At 39.2% G+C, this 17806-nt stretch overlaps 1 protein-coding gene across 1 annotated transcript; it reads left to right on the forward strand.

The window, feature by feature from the left end:
* Positions 1-548: 548 nt before the first annotated feature.
* LOC100671191 (olfactory receptor 7A17-like) lies at positions 549-1524 on the forward strand. Its single transcript, XM_003413320.3, has one exon. The coding sequence runs from the start codon at positions 595-597 to the stop codon at positions 1522-1524; it is 930 nt and encodes a 309-aa protein (XP_003413368.1). The 5' UTR covers positions 549-594.
* Positions 1525-17806: the final 16282 nt, after the last annotated feature.

Raw genomic sequence — 17806 nt, forward strand, 5'->3', positions numbered from 1 at the left:
ATCTGCTTGGATAACATTCTCATTGCCTTCATTTTTTTTTTTTCCCAAAGTCCTCTTATCAGAGGTGACTGTATAAAGAAGAAATTCTAATCCACTCTATAATTTCCCAATTCTACATTATTTAATTTAATAATAATAACTACCCCATGCAATGTTATTTACTAACTTATTGATATTTATTACCCCATCAGCACACAAATATCCTGGAATAAATTTAAGGGCAATGATTTTAAAAATTAATTTCACTGCTCTTTTTCAGGGCCTTTAATGATACCTGGCACAAAATAATTGGTCAAAAATATCTGTTGAATGAACAAAAGATGGTCTCAGGGAATTTGGAATGAATAATATTGTCTTGGGATAATGTTTCAGACTAGGAGCAAGGATGGCTAGTCAGTTTCAACATCAAGGAGAGAATGGACTCTTTGGGATTCCATGAAGTTTTCAGCATCAGGGCACTAAATCTATAGGTAATATATAGACATTAACTAATTAAACATATTTTGAAAACAACAGCACTTTTATTAAATTGTTGATCACTGCTTATGGCTAAATTACATTGCTCTTGTCTCTTTTCCTGCAAGTTCATCAGTTATGGAAACAGGAAACCAAACAAGTGTTTCAGAATTTATCCTCCTGGGACTTTCAGAAGAGGCAGAATTTCAGCCCCTCCTTTTTGGGATTTTCCTATTCATGTACCTGGTTATGTTCATTGGGAATCTTCTCATTATCCTGGCCATTATCAGTGACTCCCACCTTCATACACCCATGTACTTCTTCCTTTCCAATCTCTCTTTTGCAGACATCTGTTTCACCTCCACTACTGTGCCAAAAATGCTGCTGAATATCAAGATGCAAAGCAAAGTCATAACCTATGAAGGCTGCCTCAGCCAGATGTATTTTTACATGGTTTTTGGACAATTAGACAACTTTCTCTTGACAATGATGGCCTATGACCGATTTGTGGCCATCTGTCACCCACTGCTCTACATGGTCATTATGAACTCCAAGTTCTGTGGGTTTTTGCTTTTGGTATCCTGGCTATTGAGTATTCTAGACTCTCTAATTCATGACTTACTAATTTTACAATTGTCCTTTTGTGAAGAGTTAAAAATTCCCCACTTTTTCTGTGAACTTAATCAGGTAATCCAACTTGCTTGTTCTAACATCTTTCTCAATGAACTAGTATTGTATTTTGCAAATGGACTTCTGGGTGTTATTCCACTCATTGGTATCATTTTATCTTACTCCAAGATTGTATCCTCCATTTTGAAAATTTCATCTGCTAGGGGCAAATATAAAGCCTTTTCCACCTGTGGGTCCCACCTCTCAGTAGTTTTCTTCTTCTATGGTACATTTCTTGGGGTGTATTTTAGTTCTGCTGCTATGCAAAATTCCAGGAAAACTGCAATAGCCTCAGTGATGTACACTGTGGTCACACCCATGCTGAACCCATTTATCTACAGTCTTAGAAACAAAGACATAAAGCAGGCCCTAAAAAAACTCTTCAGAGCAGCCATCTAAGATGCATCAATTGGTCTCAATCCACCTGGAGCAAAGGAGAATGAAGAACACCAAAGACACAAGGAAAATAATAGACCAAGAGACAAAGGACCACATCAACCAGAGACTCTATCAGCCCGAGACCAGAAGGACTAGATGGTGCCTGGCTACCACCAATGACCACCCTGACAGGGAACAAAACAGAGAATCCCTGATGCAGCAGGAGAAAAATGTGGTGCAGAACTCAAATTCATGTAAAAAGACCAGACTTAATGGTCTGGCTGAGACTAGAGGAACCCCAGAAGACATGGCTCTCAGACTCTCTGTTAACCCAGAACTAAAACCATTCCCAAAGCCAACTCTTCAAAGATTAGACTGAACTATAAAACATAAAATAAATACTTATGAAGAATGTGCTTCTTAGTTCAAGTAGATACCTGAGACTAAATGTGTAGCTCCTGCCCACAGGTGAGATGAGAAGGCAGAAAGTGATAGGAGCTGGTTGAATGGACACAGGAAGCCTGGGGTGGAAAGGGGGAATGTACTGTCACATTATAGGGATTACGACTAGGGTCACATAAAAATATGTGTGTGGATTTTTGTATGGGAAATTAACTTGAGCTGTGAATTTTCGCCAAAACACAATAAATAAAGTAAAAAAAAAAAAAGATTACAGCCAAAAAAATTTCTTTAGCTGAGAAGCATTCTCTACATAAGAGAATCTTTTGTCTCAGGTTTAGAGAGTTCATCATGAGTAACAGACCTCCAAAAACTGAAGAACTAAATTATGATACATTTATCTGTTTGTGCAATGAGAGTCTGAAATTTACCTTATTTACAGAGTTTAATATCATAAATTTTATCTTTTATACATTAAAAGCAACAGTATATTCTGTATTTTCAATAAAAATTTTGAACTCTGTTATTGTATTCTCTGAGTTTAGTGTAGAAAATAGATTCCACTGAATGAAATTTAACATTAAGTGTCTTAGACTGGGTTCTCTAGAGAAGCAAAACCAGTAGAGTGTATAAATATATACATATATGTAGAGAGAGAGATTTATATCAAGGAAACAGCTCACGGGATTGTAAGGGCTGGAATGTCCCAAGTCCGTGGATAAGGATAGACGTTCCTCTTGATTCACATAGCCACAGGGGCTGGTGAATCCAAGATCATTGAGAACAGGACTCTTGCTCACAGGCTGTGAAGATCAACAAATCCCAAGATAGGCAGGTAAGCTGCTAGCTCAAGTCCCAAGAACCGGAAGTCAGATGAACACGAGGCAGCTACAGAATCCAGAACAAGCCAAAAAACCTTGGCAAGGCCAGCAGGAAGGATCTAGGTGGAGGGTGGAGAGATGAAGGGTGAGGGGGTGGTGAGCAGCCACAAGTCCTGCCCCCAGTGGTACCATTCAGCAGATTCCATCACGAGGATGATCACATATCAAATTTCACCAAGGAAGTGATCACAACAGTATAAAAAAATTTCACCAAGGAAGTGATCACAACAGTATACAACTGCCAAAACACTGAGAATCATGGCCCTGCCAAGTTGACCATCACAGACAATCTTAACCATCGCAGGAAGATTGTCCATGATCTGAGAATTTAAAATCCTCAGTTTGCCATGTACTTCCTGAAAGCTCTCCAGCTCACTCAAATCTCCTTGAATCTTGATTCCCTAAAATATATTTCATCACATAAGTCATTCTGCCTATGTCTTCCCTTTGGTAGGTGGTTCTTTTGGGTTGACTTCAGATCATATATTATGAAAGACATTTGCCACTGCTGTCTATTCCTATCAGCATACCATCACCCAAAGGAAACTGGTATCATCATTGACCTCAAACCTAACAAGATGAAATATCATTTGTCAGATTTTAATTTTGGAAGGTCTTTTTCTTGCAGTCAGTTCTGCTATTGAATAACATACCCATTTGGATTATTTTCTTTAAGCAGAAATCTCTGGCAGTATTTTGAGCAGAAAATGTATAAGCATGTACTTGCAAAACTGTTGAAAGAATTGATGGTATGTCCTTCAAGTACTGGAAATGACTCCCAGAATAACACTGAAAAACAGACCAGCTAAGAAAGTTGGTACTTCTATTATCAGGAAGGTGGTGGAATCAAGAAGTCTCCACTGAAGTGACTGACTCCGGAAACACACTGCATTGTCTGAAATCCAAGCAGTAGGAAGTTCTTGCTGTAAGGGTTGGGTCAACACTCACTCACCGCAACTACTAGATCTGCAGTTGTTTAGCTAAGCGTATGTACATCACTTCCTGACACCATGAAGCTACTGATGTTCAAGTTTCCTTTAATTCTTTCAAAAATACACAGTGCTACTCCAACCACGGTTGGCAGCAGAACTGTATGAAATGTGGTGCCTACCTCACTCTTACCTTTTGGATTTCTCATGTGTACATCTGATCAATAACCCAGAAATTGGCTTTGGAACTCTAGGTTTCAGTGAACTTGGGAAATCTAGTTTCCCAATCACTACCTTCTATAGAACAGGAACTCAAACCAGAAGGAGGGAGAAAGAGATGCTGAGTGTCGCTCTTCCCTACCCTCTCTCAAACTGATAACAAGTAAGCTTCATGGTAGAACGTAAATTTCCTTATAATCTGTGTTTTGGGAGTGGATTATTGTATCTTTTTCAAAATTCCCTAGGACTTTTCCTTGGGCCTTATTAAGATACCCAGCTAATTCATCACTTCCTTATAAAAGATGATTTATAGAGCATGAAGTAAGTGAATGACAGAGAATGATACAATTCTGCCCTGTATTCTTGCATATCTTCTTAACTCATCATTCCTGCTTTTCCTCCCTTTCTCTCAGAGTAAAAATCTTATTGGATTTTATCACTACAGTTTTACTCTCCTCCTGAATCCCTAAAATATGAAGTAACAATCATGATTCACTTACAGTGAAAGAATAAATTTGTTCTCATGAAAACTTAATTTTATTCCAGACAAAAATCTATAAATGGCTACAAGAAAAGAGAAAAAGTTACCAAGTTCTCTTCTGTTGGTTAAACACATGCATAGTTTTGAATCTTTTTGAAGGGCAAACTTGGAACAAGCTATTAAAATATGGATTTCAGCTAAAGGAACCTGACAAGGATTGTGAAAGGGACAAATATCAGGTTACCAACGGAAATAGTATGATTTTTCCTGGAGAAATGGGGGACATGATCGTTTTCTTCAAATTACCAGAGACACATACAACGAAGAAGGAGGAAAAAAAAAAAAAAAACAAAACCCATTGCCATGGAGTCGATTCTGACTCAGAGCCACCCTATGGCGACTCTATAGGACAGAGTAGAACTATCCCATAGAGTTTCCAAGGAGCGCCTGGTGGATTCAAGCTGCCGACATTTTGATTAGCAGCCATAGCACCTAACCACTACACCACTAACATTTCCGTGGAAGGAGGAGTAGACTTATTTTGAGTGAACTCTTTTCTGTTCAATTATTTTACATTAAGTTAAATTCTGTAATCATTTTCTGGAATCCTTCAATGCAAAATTCTAGAAAATATTATTGCTTTTTCCTAGGAGTTGAATTAATTGTCCAGGGAGTGAGGGACAAGCCAGAACAAACACATTCAGGATGAAGGAGCTCAGTTATTCTGAGACACAGTAGAAAGCAGTTATAGAACCCTTACCTATAATCCGTAATAATGCAGCCAGAGTGAAAATGCGTCTAGTCAAAGATGGGGAAAATGACTCCTTTCCCCATCCTTAGGAGTTGAATTACCCAGAAAAGAAAATGAGGAGGTAAACCTATGTTACAGGAGAAAATCCGGAAAATCATTTCCAGGTGGTCTCCTCCTCAATGTTAGTATTCCCCTCTTCCCCTCACCTCCATCTCACATTTTTTGGGTGGTTTCCATGTACCTTTCATAAGCATCACTCAACTCTATGACTGTATGCTTATTTCAATTCTTTTGAGTTTCCAGGGTGCAAAAGTTTTGCATTTGTCTACCATCCTGGGAGGAGGCAGAGTCAGTGGAACAACGACAAAAAAGAAAACAAACTACCCGAATTAATCCAGAGAAATTAAACAAGTGCTGTGGGAAAGGAATATGGTGGGAGGTAATCTTTTACCAGCAGTAACTCAGTAACAACCTACCATATGCAGATGACACAACCTTCCTTGCTGAAACTAAAGAGGACAATGAATAAAGAAGACCTAACCAGAACTGATACCTTTGACTTATAGTGTCGGCCAATAATATTGAACATACCATGGACTATCCTTTTTTTATCAGAAGAACGAACAAATCTGTCTTGGAGGAAGTACTGCCAGAATGCATCTTAGAAGCGAAAATGGCAAGGCTTGGTCTCATGTACTTTGGACATGTTATCAGGAGGGACCAGTCCCTGGAGAAGGACATCATGCTTGGTAAATTAGAGGATCAGTGAAAGAAAGGAAGACCTTCAACAAGATGGATTGACACAGTGGCTGCTACAATGGGCTCAAGCATAACAATTTTTGTAAGGATGGTGCAGAATCAGGCAATGTTTCATTCTCTATTAGGGTTGGGCTAATTGGTGGCACCTAAGAACAACTTCAGGGACACTTAGGCAAAGGCAAGGATAGGGAAGCTTCCAAATTATAAACATCTGTTATATTATAACTCCTGCTTCTTCAGGGGGATTTGGTTTCTCTTGCAGCCCATTCTCTTTCAGCCCTGCTTCCACTCTTTATTTAGACTTTGGCTCAGTTTCTTTTTTTTTTAAGTAGATCATTTTTTTTTTTTAATTGTGCTTTAAGTGAAAGTTTACAGTTCAAGTTAGTTTCTCATACAAAAATTTATACACACATTGTTATGTGACCCTAGTCACTCTCCCTGTAATGTGACAGCACACTCCTCCTTTCCACCCTGGATTTCCCATGTCCATTCAACCAGCTCCTGTCCCTTTTTGCCTTCTCATCTCTTCTCCCGACAAGAGTTGCTCATTTAGTCTCATGTAGATACTTGAGCTAAGAAGTACTCTCTTTACGAGTATCATTTTTATGCTTTATAGCCCAGTCTAATCTTTGCCTAAAGAGTTGGATTTGGGAATAGTATTTAGTTCTGGACTAACAGAGAGTCTGGGGGCCATGTCTTCTGGGGTCCCTCCAGTCTCAGTCAGACCATTAAGTCTGGTCTTTTTGTTAGAATTTGAGTTCTGCATCCCACTTTTCTTCTGCTCCATCAGGAACTCTCTGTTGTGTTCCCTGCCAGGGTGGTCATTGGTGGTAGCCGGGCACCATCTAGTTCTTCTGGTTTCAGGCTGATGGAGTCTCTGGTTTATGGGGCTGTTTCTGTCTCTTGGGCTAATATTTTCCTTGTTTCTTTGGTGTTCTTCATTTTCCTTTGCTCCATGGGGATTGGGGCCAATTGATATATCTTAAATGGCCACTCGCTGGCTTTTAAGACCTTGAATACCACTCAACAAAACAGGATGCAGAACATTTTCTTAATAAACTTTGTTATGCCAATTGGCCTAGATGTCCCCAGAAAACATGGTCCCCAGACCCTGCCCCTGCTACTCTGTCCCTCGAAGTATTTGATTGTATTCAGGAAACTTCTTACGTTTTGGTTTAGTCCAGTTGTGCTGACTTCCCCTGTATTGTGTGTTGTCCTTCCCTTCACCTAAGGTAGGTCTTATATACTATCTAGTTAGTGAATACCCCTCTGACTCTCAGTTTCTGACGTCTCTTTATATAACTTTCAAGCACCAACCATTGGGTACCTTGGCCCCATAACCGAGAACTATACTTGATGCCCCTGTGTTAGTGCATCTTTACAGTTTGACTGGTTGTTACAAGAATGATTCCTGGTGTTATGTGACTTCAGGAATTGCTCCACCTTCTCCTTTCTGATGGTTCTTTCCCTGGTGTTAGATAATTTCCTCTTATATGTTAACTAGACCAGTCTGCAGTCTCTGAGGCCTCTGTCTGTGTGCATACCCCTGTGATATTTTGCTTTGTAAATAAATTATAGCAGCCATGGTCTCTCCCTAAAATTCAAACTCTGTTTTCTTAGCAAAGCTGCCAGGCTCTTTCTGTTCCCCTTCCCTGCACTGATGCCTGTGATTTCTCTCCAGGAGGTAAATTGGAGAAATTATAGAGCTCTCCTAATTTGTTTCCTATTTTCAGGGATCACCATCTTGTCCTACCAGTTAACCAAAATCTCTCAAATACTGTTTCCATATACTTCCTGTACGTTTTAGTTGTTTAACACGGTAGGTAAATCAGTCTCTATTATTATATCACGGTTGATGGTGGAAGTACCATACCAAACATTGTTTTTAAATATCCTGAAAACCAGTTTATGCAACTATAAAATTTAGATCATTTATATTTATAGTGATTGCTAACCTATCTAGATTTATTTCTACCATAGTACATGTCTTAGTTATCTAGTGCTGCTATAACAGAAATGCCATAAATGGGTGGCTTTAAAAGCCAGAAATTTATTTTCTCACCACTTTTGTTGTTGTTGTTAGGTGCCATCGAGTTGCTTCTGACTCATAGCAACCCTATGTACAACAGAAGGAAACACTGCCCAGTCCTGCTGCATCCTCACAATCTTTACTATGTTTGAATCCATTGTTACGGCCACTGTGTCAACTCATCTCCTTGAGGGTCCTCCTCTTTTTTGCTGATCCTCTACGTTACCAAGCATGATGTCCTTCTCCAAGAACTGATCCCTCCTGATAGTATGCCCAAACTACATGAGATGAAGTGTCACCATCTTTGCTTCTAAGGAGCATTCTGGTTGTACTTCTTACAAGACAGATTTGTTCATTCTTCTGGCAGTCCATGGTGTATTCAGTATTTTTTTGCCAATACCATAACTCAAATGCATCAATTCTTTGTTCTCCTTTATTTGTTGTCCAACTTTTGCATGCATATGACGTGATTGAAAATACCATGGCTTGGGTCAGGTGCACTTTAATTCTCAAATTGACTTCTTTGCTTTTTAACACTTTAAAGAGATCTTTTGCAGCAGATATGCCCAGTACAATACATCATTTGATTTCTTGATTGCTGCTTCCATGGGCATTGATTGTGGTTTCAAGTAAAATGAAATCTTTGTCAGCTTCAATCTTTTCTCCATTTATCATGATGTTGCTTATTCTCCCAGTTGGGAAGAATTTTGTTTTCTTTATGTTGAGGTGTAATCCATTCTGGAGGCTGTAGTATGTTTCTAACAGTTTAGGAGGTTAGGAGTCTGAATTCAGGGTGCTGGCTCTATCGGAATGTTTTCTCTCTCTCGGCTCTGGAGAAAGGTACTTGTCTTTTTGAGCTTCTGTTCCTGGGCGATCTTCATGTGGTTTGGCAGCTCTCTTCCCAAATCTGTGCTTCTTTCACTTGCTTGTTTAGTTTCTTTTATATCTCACTTAAGACACACCCTACACTAATCTTGTCTCATTAACATAACAAAGACAACCCATTTCCAAATGAGATTATAATCACAGGTGTAGAGGTTAGGGTTTACAATATGTATTTTTGAGGGACACAATTCAATCCATAACAGTACAAGTTTTATATTTCTCATTTTTTTTCTTAAACTTTCTCCTTTTTTATCCACAGTATGTCAGTTTACTGGTTTGTCTTGTTATTTTACAATACATATTTTAAAATACTTATTTTATAAAGACCAAAGATAAATCAACATCTCTACTCACTCGTTGAAAAATGCAAGGATGCTTTTATTCTGATCACAATATTTTAGTTCAAACCTGTTCTTTCTTCCATATTAAAAATTGTTGTTTTACATAGTCATTGATTATACTGAGGTAACTACATATTTATCAATATAATTTCTCTTTTTAAGCCTTTCTTATATTTGAAATTTCAAATAATTTTCCTTTTTCATAAATTACATTTAAATGTACTATAACAAGAACCTTTTATTAATAAATTACCTCAGTATTTTCTTCAATGAAAATATTTTTATTTCAAAATCATTCTTGAATGATAGTTTCACTGGGTACAATATCCCTGGTTGACATTATTTAATATAGGCACAATGAAGGTAACATTCCACTGAATTCTGTTTCTCATTGTTGCTATAAGACATTAGTAGTCAGTCTAAATCCTGTTTCTTTGAAGCTAATCTGTTTTCCTTTCTGGTTGCTATTAAGATCTTTTCTAATTCTGTGGTATTCTTGATATTCTTCATTTCCATTATGAAAGCTATAGAAGTTGCATATTTTTTACTAGGTTGTCTAGGATTTGTTAGGCTTCATAAATTTGAGAATTGGTATCATTCAGCAATTTTAGAAGATTTAAGCCATTAAAATGTTTGAATATTACATATTCAGTCTAAATTTTTTCCCATCTGAGACAGTTTTAAAACACATTTTAAACCATTTCACTCTCTCCTTCATGTCTCTTAATTTCTAATATCTTCATATTTTTCATCTGAAGACTGCTTTATGAATAATTTCTAAGTCTGTATTCCATTTCACCAATTTTTTCTGTATATATCTCTAAATGCTGGTTAATACACTCACAGAATTTTAAATTTTCATCGTTGCATATTTTATCTCTCAAGTTTTTATTTGATTCTTTCCAAATATGCACATGACCTTGTATATATTGTCAAGACTTTCTATAATTTTGTCAAACTTATTTAAAAGAGTTATTTCATTTTCCATGTCTGATAATTCCAATATCTGAAATAGTAAAAGCCTATTTCTACTGTTTCTTTCTCTCCTGGCTTTTACTCACGGTACCTTGTTTTCTTAGTGTTTTCTCTGATCTTTTAAAAATTGTATTCTATTTATTTTCTTTGTATTCTTATTTGTAAGAACTCTTTGGGGCAAAGTTGAAAGATGCATTTCTACTGGTAGGATTAACTCTTCATTTCATTTTGTTACTACCTAGCCAGGATGATTTAAAAGTAAGTTTTCCCATACAAAAATCACTTGGATTCCTCTACATCAACAAAAAGAACATCGAAGAGGAAATAACCAAACCAAAACCATTCACCGTAGCCCCCAAGAAGATAAAATACTTAGGAATAAATCTTACCAAGGATGTAAAAGACCTATACAAAGAAAACTACAAAGCTCTACCACAAGAAATTAAAAAGGACATTCTTAAGTGGAAAAACATACCTTGCTCATGGATAGGAAGACTTAACATAGTAAAAATGTCTATTCGACCAAAAACCATCTTTACATACAATGCACTTCCAATCCAAATTCCAATGTCATTTTTTAAGGTAATAGAGAAACAAATCACCAACTTCATATGGAAGGGAAAGAAGCCTCGGATAAGCAAAGCATTGCTGAAAAAGAAGAAGAAAGTGGGAGGACTCACTCTACCTGATTTCAGAACCTATTATACAGCCACAGTAGTCAAAACAGCCTGGTACTGGTACAACAACAGACACATAGACCAGTGGAACAGAATTGAGAACCCAGATATAAATCCATCCACATATGAGCAGCTGATATTTGACAAAGGACCAGTGTCAGTTAATTGGGGAAAAGATAGTCTCTTTAACAAATGGTGCTGGCATAACTGGTTGTCCATTTGCAAAAAAATAAAACAGGACCCATACCTCACACCATGCACAAAAACTAACTCCAAGTGGATCAAAGACCTAAACATAAACACTAAAATGATAAAGATCATGGAAGAAAAAATAGGGACAACCCTAGGAGCCCTAATACAGGGCATAAACAGAATACAAAACATTACCAAAAATGATGAAGAGAAACCAGATAACTGGGAGCTCCTAAAAATCAAACACCTATGCTCATCTAAAGACTTCAGCAAAAGAGTAAAAAGACCACCTACAGACTGGGAAAGAATATTCAGCTATGACATCTCCGACCAGCGCCTGATCTCTAAAATCTACATGATTCTGTCAAAACTCAACCACAAAAAGACAAACAACCCAATCAAGAAGTGGGCAAAGGATATGAACACACATTTCACTAAAGAAGATATTCAGGCAGCCAACAGACACATGAGAAAATGCTCCCGATCATTAGCCATTAGAGAAATGCAAATCAAAACTACGATGAGATTCCATCTCACACCAACTAGACTGGCATTAATCCAAAAAACACAAAATAATAAATGTTGGAGAGGCTGCGGAGAGATTGGAACTCTCATACACTGCTGGTGGGATTGTAAAATGGTACAACCACTTTGGAAATCTATCTGGCGTTATCTTAAACAGTTAGAAATAGAACTACCATACAACCCAGAAATTCCACTCCTCGGAATATACCCTAGAGAAATAAGAGCCTTCACACAAACAGACATATGCACACCCATGTTTATTGCAGCTCTGTTTACAAAGCAAAAAGCTGGAAGCAACCAAGGTGTCCGTTAACGGATGAATGGGTAAATAAATTGTGGTATATTCACACAATGGAATACTACGCATCGATAAAGACCAGTGACGAATCTGTGAAACATTTCATAACATGGAGGAATCTGGAAGGCATTATGCTGAGCGAAATGAGTCAGAGGCAAAAGGACAAATATTGTATAAGACCTCTATTATAAGATCTTGAGAAATAGAAAAAACGGAGAAGAACACATACTTTTGTGGTTACAAAGGGGGGAGGGAGGGAGGGAGGGAGGGTCTTTTATTGATCAATCAGTAGATAAGAACTGCTTTGGGTGAAGGGAAAGACAACACTCAATACAAGGAAGGTCAGTCTAATTGGACTGGACTAAAAGCAAAGAGGTTTCCGGGATAAAATGAAAGCTTCCAAGGTCAGCGGAGCAGGGGCTGGGGTCTGGGGAACATGGTTTGAGGGGACTTCTAAGTCAATGGGCAAAACAATTCTATTATGAAAACATTCTGCATTCCACTTTGAAATGTGGTGTCTGAGGTCCTAAATGCCAACAAGCGGCCATCTAAGATACATCAATTGGTCTCAACCCACCTGGAGCAAAGGCAAAGGAAGAACACCAAGGTCACACGACAGCCAAGAACCCAAGAGACAGAAAGGGCCACATGAACCAGAGACCTACATTATCCTGAGACCAGAAGAACTAGTTGGTGCCCGGCCACAATTGATGTCTGCCCTGTCAGGGAGCACAACAGACAACTCCTGAGGGAGCAGGAGACCAATGGGATACAAACCCCAAATTCTCATAAAAAGACCATACTTAATGGTATGACTGCGACTAGAGGAATCCCGGCGGCCATGCTCCCCAGACCTTCTGATGGCACAGGACAGGAACCATCCCCGAAGACAACTCATCAGGCATGAAAAGGACTGGTCAGCGGGGGGGAGAGAGATGCTGATGAAGAGTGAGCTAATTAAATCAGGTGGACACTGGACAGTGTGTTGGCAACTCTTGACTGGAGGGGGATGGGAAGATAGAGAAAGAGGGAAGACGGCAAAATTGGCACGAAAGGAGAGACTGAAAGGGCTGACTCAATAGGGGGAGAGCAAGTGGGAGAAGGGAGTAAGATGTATGTAAACTTACATGTGACAGACTGATTGGAATGGTAAATGTTCACTTGAAGCTTAATAAAAATTAATTAAAAACATGTTGCATAAACAGAATCATAAAGTAAAAAAAAAAAAAACAACTCAAGCACAAGAAGACAAACAACCCAATCAAGAAGTGGGCAAAGGATATGAACACACACTTCACTAAAGAAGATATTCAGGCAGCTAACAGATACATGAGAAAATGCTCTCGATCATTAGCCATTAGAGAAATGCAAATCAAAACTACGATGAGATTCCATCTCACACCAACTAGACTGGCATTAATCCAAAAAACACAAAATAATAAATGTTGGAGAGGCTGCGGAGAGATTGGAACTCTCATACACTGCTGGTGGGATTGTAAAATGGTACAACCACTTTGGAAATCTATCTGGCGTTATCTTAAACAGTTAGAAATAGAACTACCATACAACCCAGAAATTCTACTCCTCGGAATATACCCTAGAGAAATAAGAGCCTTCACACAAACAGACATATGCACACCCATGTTTATTGCAGCTCTGTTTACAATAGCAAAAAGCTGGAAGCAACCAAGGTGTCCGTTAACGGATGAATGGGTAAATAAATTGTGGTATATTCACACAATGGAATACTACGCTTCGATAAAGAACAGTGACGAATCTCTGAAACATTTCATAACATGGAGGAACCTGGAAGGCATTATGCTGAGCGAAATGAGTCAGAGGCAAAAGGACAAATATTGTATAAGACCACTATTATAAGATCTTGAGAAATAGTATAAACTGAGAAGAGCACATACTTTTGTGGTTATGAGGGGGGAGGGAGGGAGGGTGGAAGAGGGTTTTTTACTGATTAATTAGTAGATAAGAACTGCTTTAGGTGAAGGGAAGGACAATACTCAATACATGGAAGGTCAGCTCAACTGGACTGGACCAAAAGCAAAGAAGTTTCTGGGATAAAGTGAATGCTTCAAAGGTCAGCGGAGCAATGGCAGAGGTTTGGGGACCATGGTTTAAGGGGACTTCTAAGTCAATTGGCAAAATAATTCTATTATGAAAACATTCGGCATCCCACCTTGAAATGTGGCGTCTGGGGTCTTAAAAGCTAACAAGCGGCCATCTAAGATGCATCAGTTGGTCTCAACCCACCTGGAGCAAAGGAAAATGAAGAACACCAAGGTCACACGACAACTAAGAGCCCAAGAGACAGAAAGGGCCACATGAACCAGAGACCTACATCATCCTGAGACCAGAAGAACTAGTTGGTGCCCGGCCACAATTGATGACTGCCCTGACAGGGAGCACAACAGAGAACCCCTGAGGGAGCAGGAGATCAGTGGGATGCAGACCCCAAATTCTCATAAAAAGTCCATACTTAATGGTCTGACTGAGACTAGAGGAATCCCGGCGGTCATGGTCCCCAAACCTTCTGTTGGCACAGGACAGGAACCATCCCCGAAAGACAACTCATCAGACATGAAAGGGACTGGACAGTGGGTAGGAGAGAGATGCTGATGAAGAGTGAGCCAATTATATCAGGTGGACACTTGAGACTGTGTTGACATCTCCTGTCTGGAGTGGGGATGGGAGGATAGAGAGAGTTGGAAGCTGGCAAAATTGTCACGAAAGGAGAGACTGGAAGGGCTAACTCATTAGGGGGAGAGCAAGTGGGAGTACGGAGTAAGGTGTATATAAACTTATATGTGACAGTCTGACTTGATTTGTAAACGTTCACTTGAAGCTCAATAAAAGTTAAAAAAAAAAAAAAATAAGTTTTCCACATAGTTTTACAGGCTCAGTGGTAGTGTGATTTTAGACTTGTAGGGCTGGCTTATCGTTCAGAGTCTGTTTCCCATCTTTTAGCATGGGGCCAGACAAGCAGGTATCTTGCTGCCCTCTTTTGGGTAATGAGCTTATTTACTGTTAACCATTAGAATCCTGGTGTTATCTTAAGAATATCACTTTTATATGGGAATTTCCTACTAGAGTTTCCACTTGGGCAGGACTGGACTTCATTCCACCCTAACCCACTTTTGTACTATACAATCTGACGTTCTGCAGTGTTGACAGATACTTTCAAAGCTACAGCCTGCATGGGAACTCACCTATCCAACAGGGATTCCTATTTTTTTTTAATTTATTTTGAGGCCCAATTAATTTCTTATTTTTAGACCAGGTTAGAAATGAATTTAAAATAATGATTTTTAAAATTAGCTTTTCTAGCCTTTTATTTGTCAGAAAAAAGCAGTGGCCCTTAAGTAATGGAAGTGGCCCAAAGTAATCAATGTATTCCCCATAGATAATGGCACTACATTGGGTGTTCAGTGATCATCTCTGCTACTGTCAGATTGGGCACTCAGCAGTGAATATAGTCAGAACTTCCTGTGAGTCTAAGGCCATATTCTTGAGCCCATGCATGACTGCCATCCCTGCCACTAAGGCCACTCTGATCATAAACCCATTAAGCCAGGACACCACTAGCTGGTGTAAAAGGTTGACTGACATCTACAGGATGGCTCAGTTTGTCCATTGATGGCTATGATATTTCCCCACTGAAGTTACTCTTTGGTGAACATTCACACAGAGCACAAATATCTTCATGCTTAGTGCCCACTCAGAAAGATTAATACACAAACTTCTTCCCCAGACCTTCTTATTACCAATTATCTTGTGTATATATCTTTTCTTCCAAGTCTCTGACCATCACCCAAACCATTAACACTGCCCACGAATCAATGTCAATCTATACTTTACCTCTGGTCACCTCTCCTTCCAGGCAAAAAAGTAGCCTTCTGAGCTATTCAGAGTTTTGCTTCCCTTGGAGGATTTTCCTTCATCATTGTCCTTTAGGGCCACCACTGAGTGGGGGTGTAATGCTGCAGGTCTACCTTTTTGGATATTGCCTGAATATCAAGCAGAGGAATCTATCAACCAGGCCTGAACTTTGTCTTGCCCAGTCAACTGATCTTAGGGACCTACCCTCTGAGGTCAAAGGTATAGGTTGAGGTTTCTGAGTCAAAAGGAATCTGAACCACATTCTCATGCAGCATACTTGTGCCTTCAGGACAAGCTCGTGCCTGATCATGCATATTCTGTTTTCATTTGGAGCGCTGTTTTCATGTCCAAATATATTGCTTGGTGAGTTAGGAAGGGAAGCTCAGATTGTATGGCATGTTGCTGGCCCAAGGTTAAGTATTTCATCTCTATTAGGTCTAGCAGCAAGCAAGAAACTATTTCTAAAATAAAGAATATTTATCTACAAAGGATGATATAACATTGCTCCAGAATCCTCAAGATTTTCTTTGTTATTCACCTATAAGTGAATGTCAAAAGCTCCGTACAGTATCCCTATCTGTCATAGACACTTCTAACTACTATAGATGTGAGCAGCATGGACAAATGAGGTATATGTTGCTTCCAAAATATAAAGAAGACAAGCAGAAATTGTGCCTTTTCCTCAGTGGTAGGAAAGCTCAAAGGCAGCAGCTTGACTTCTTTTTGGAGGTATATTGTAACATGCTGCAGGTCATTGGAGCACTGAAATTTCACCAAGGTGGCAATACACTGATTTTATGTAGAATGTATTTCCCACCCTCTGGAACACATATGTCTTACTAAGATGTCCACAGTAGTTGCTATTTCCTGCCCAATACCCTGTTCCTGTTGGCCTTTATTGATAGATACAGAGAGAATAAACATTTGTTAGATCAATAACCACATGCCAAGTGTCAGAAAATGTACTTATGTGTTCCAGTGATGAAGTCATGCCTGAAACAGAAACTGAGATTGGAGCCAGCAACTGATTACGAGTTGTTCTTGGGTCTATTCCAACTCAATGCAATCACATGTGTGTTGGAGTAAAACTGTACTCCACAGAGTTTTCAATGGTTGAGTTTTGGGAAGTAGATCACTAGGCCCTTCTTCCCAGGTACTCCTGGGTGGAAGCAAACTTCCAACCTTTCAGTTAGCAGCCAAGAACAGTAGCCATTTGCACTATCCAGATTTATCACCTGACTAAGTTTTCAAAAATCTGGGGTAATTTTCTAAGCCTTTTGAGTCAGAATTGACTGGAAGGCAATGGGTGTCAATATTCTGCGTGAAAAAATATGCAGGAGGAAATGGCATGAATCAACATATATCTTTCAAGTCTTTGATGGTGGCACTAATCTCTTCTTGCTTGGTTGCTTGCTTGCTTTTGAAGTTTTTTAGCTTTATGTTTTCTTACATGGATTTTGACCTGGGAATTTAAAGCCATTTCAAGTCACGAGCTCACCATTTTCCTTCTCCGAGTCCTTCAGTGCTCTTAGAAGCAACCCACTAACCCATATACTACTTACTCTCACTAAAATTTGCTTCTATGGTAGCAAATGCTTGTTCACTCAGTGTCCTATCTTTACAGGCATTTGATTACACATGGCTGTTGTCGTTGTTAGGTGCCATCGAGTTGGTTCTGACTCATAGCGACCCTAAGCACAACAGAAACACTGCCCGGTCCGGAGCCACGCTTACAGTCGTTGTTATACTTGAGCTTATCTTTCCAGCCACTGTGTCAATCCACCTCTTTGAGGGTCTTCCTCTTTTCTGGTGACCCTGTACTCTGCCAAGCATGATGTCCTTCTCCAGGGACTGATCCCTCCTGACAACATGTCCAACGTGTATGAGACACAGTCTCATCATCCTTGCTTCTAAGGAGCATTCTGGTTGTACTTCTTCCAAGACAGATTTGTTCATTCTTTTGGCAGTCCACGGTATATTCAACATTCTTCACCAACAACACAATTCAAGGGCGTCAACTCTTCTTCGGTCTTCCTTATTCATTGTCCAGCTTTCATATTGCATGTGATGC

The sequence above is a fragment of the Loxodonta africana genome, chromosome 3 (assembly GCF_030014295.1).
Source record: "Loxodonta africana isolate mLoxAfr1 chromosome 3, mLoxAfr1.hap2, whole genome shotgun sequence".
NCBI lineage: Eukaryota > Metazoa > Chordata > Mammalia > Proboscidea > Elephantidae > Loxodonta > Loxodonta africana.

Bases quoted from the DNA above. Each gene is read 5' to 3' on its own strand.
- LOC100671191 (XM_003413320.3), top strand. From the start codon at position 595: ATGGAAACAGGAAACCAAACAAGTGTTTCAGAATTTATCCTCCTGGGA.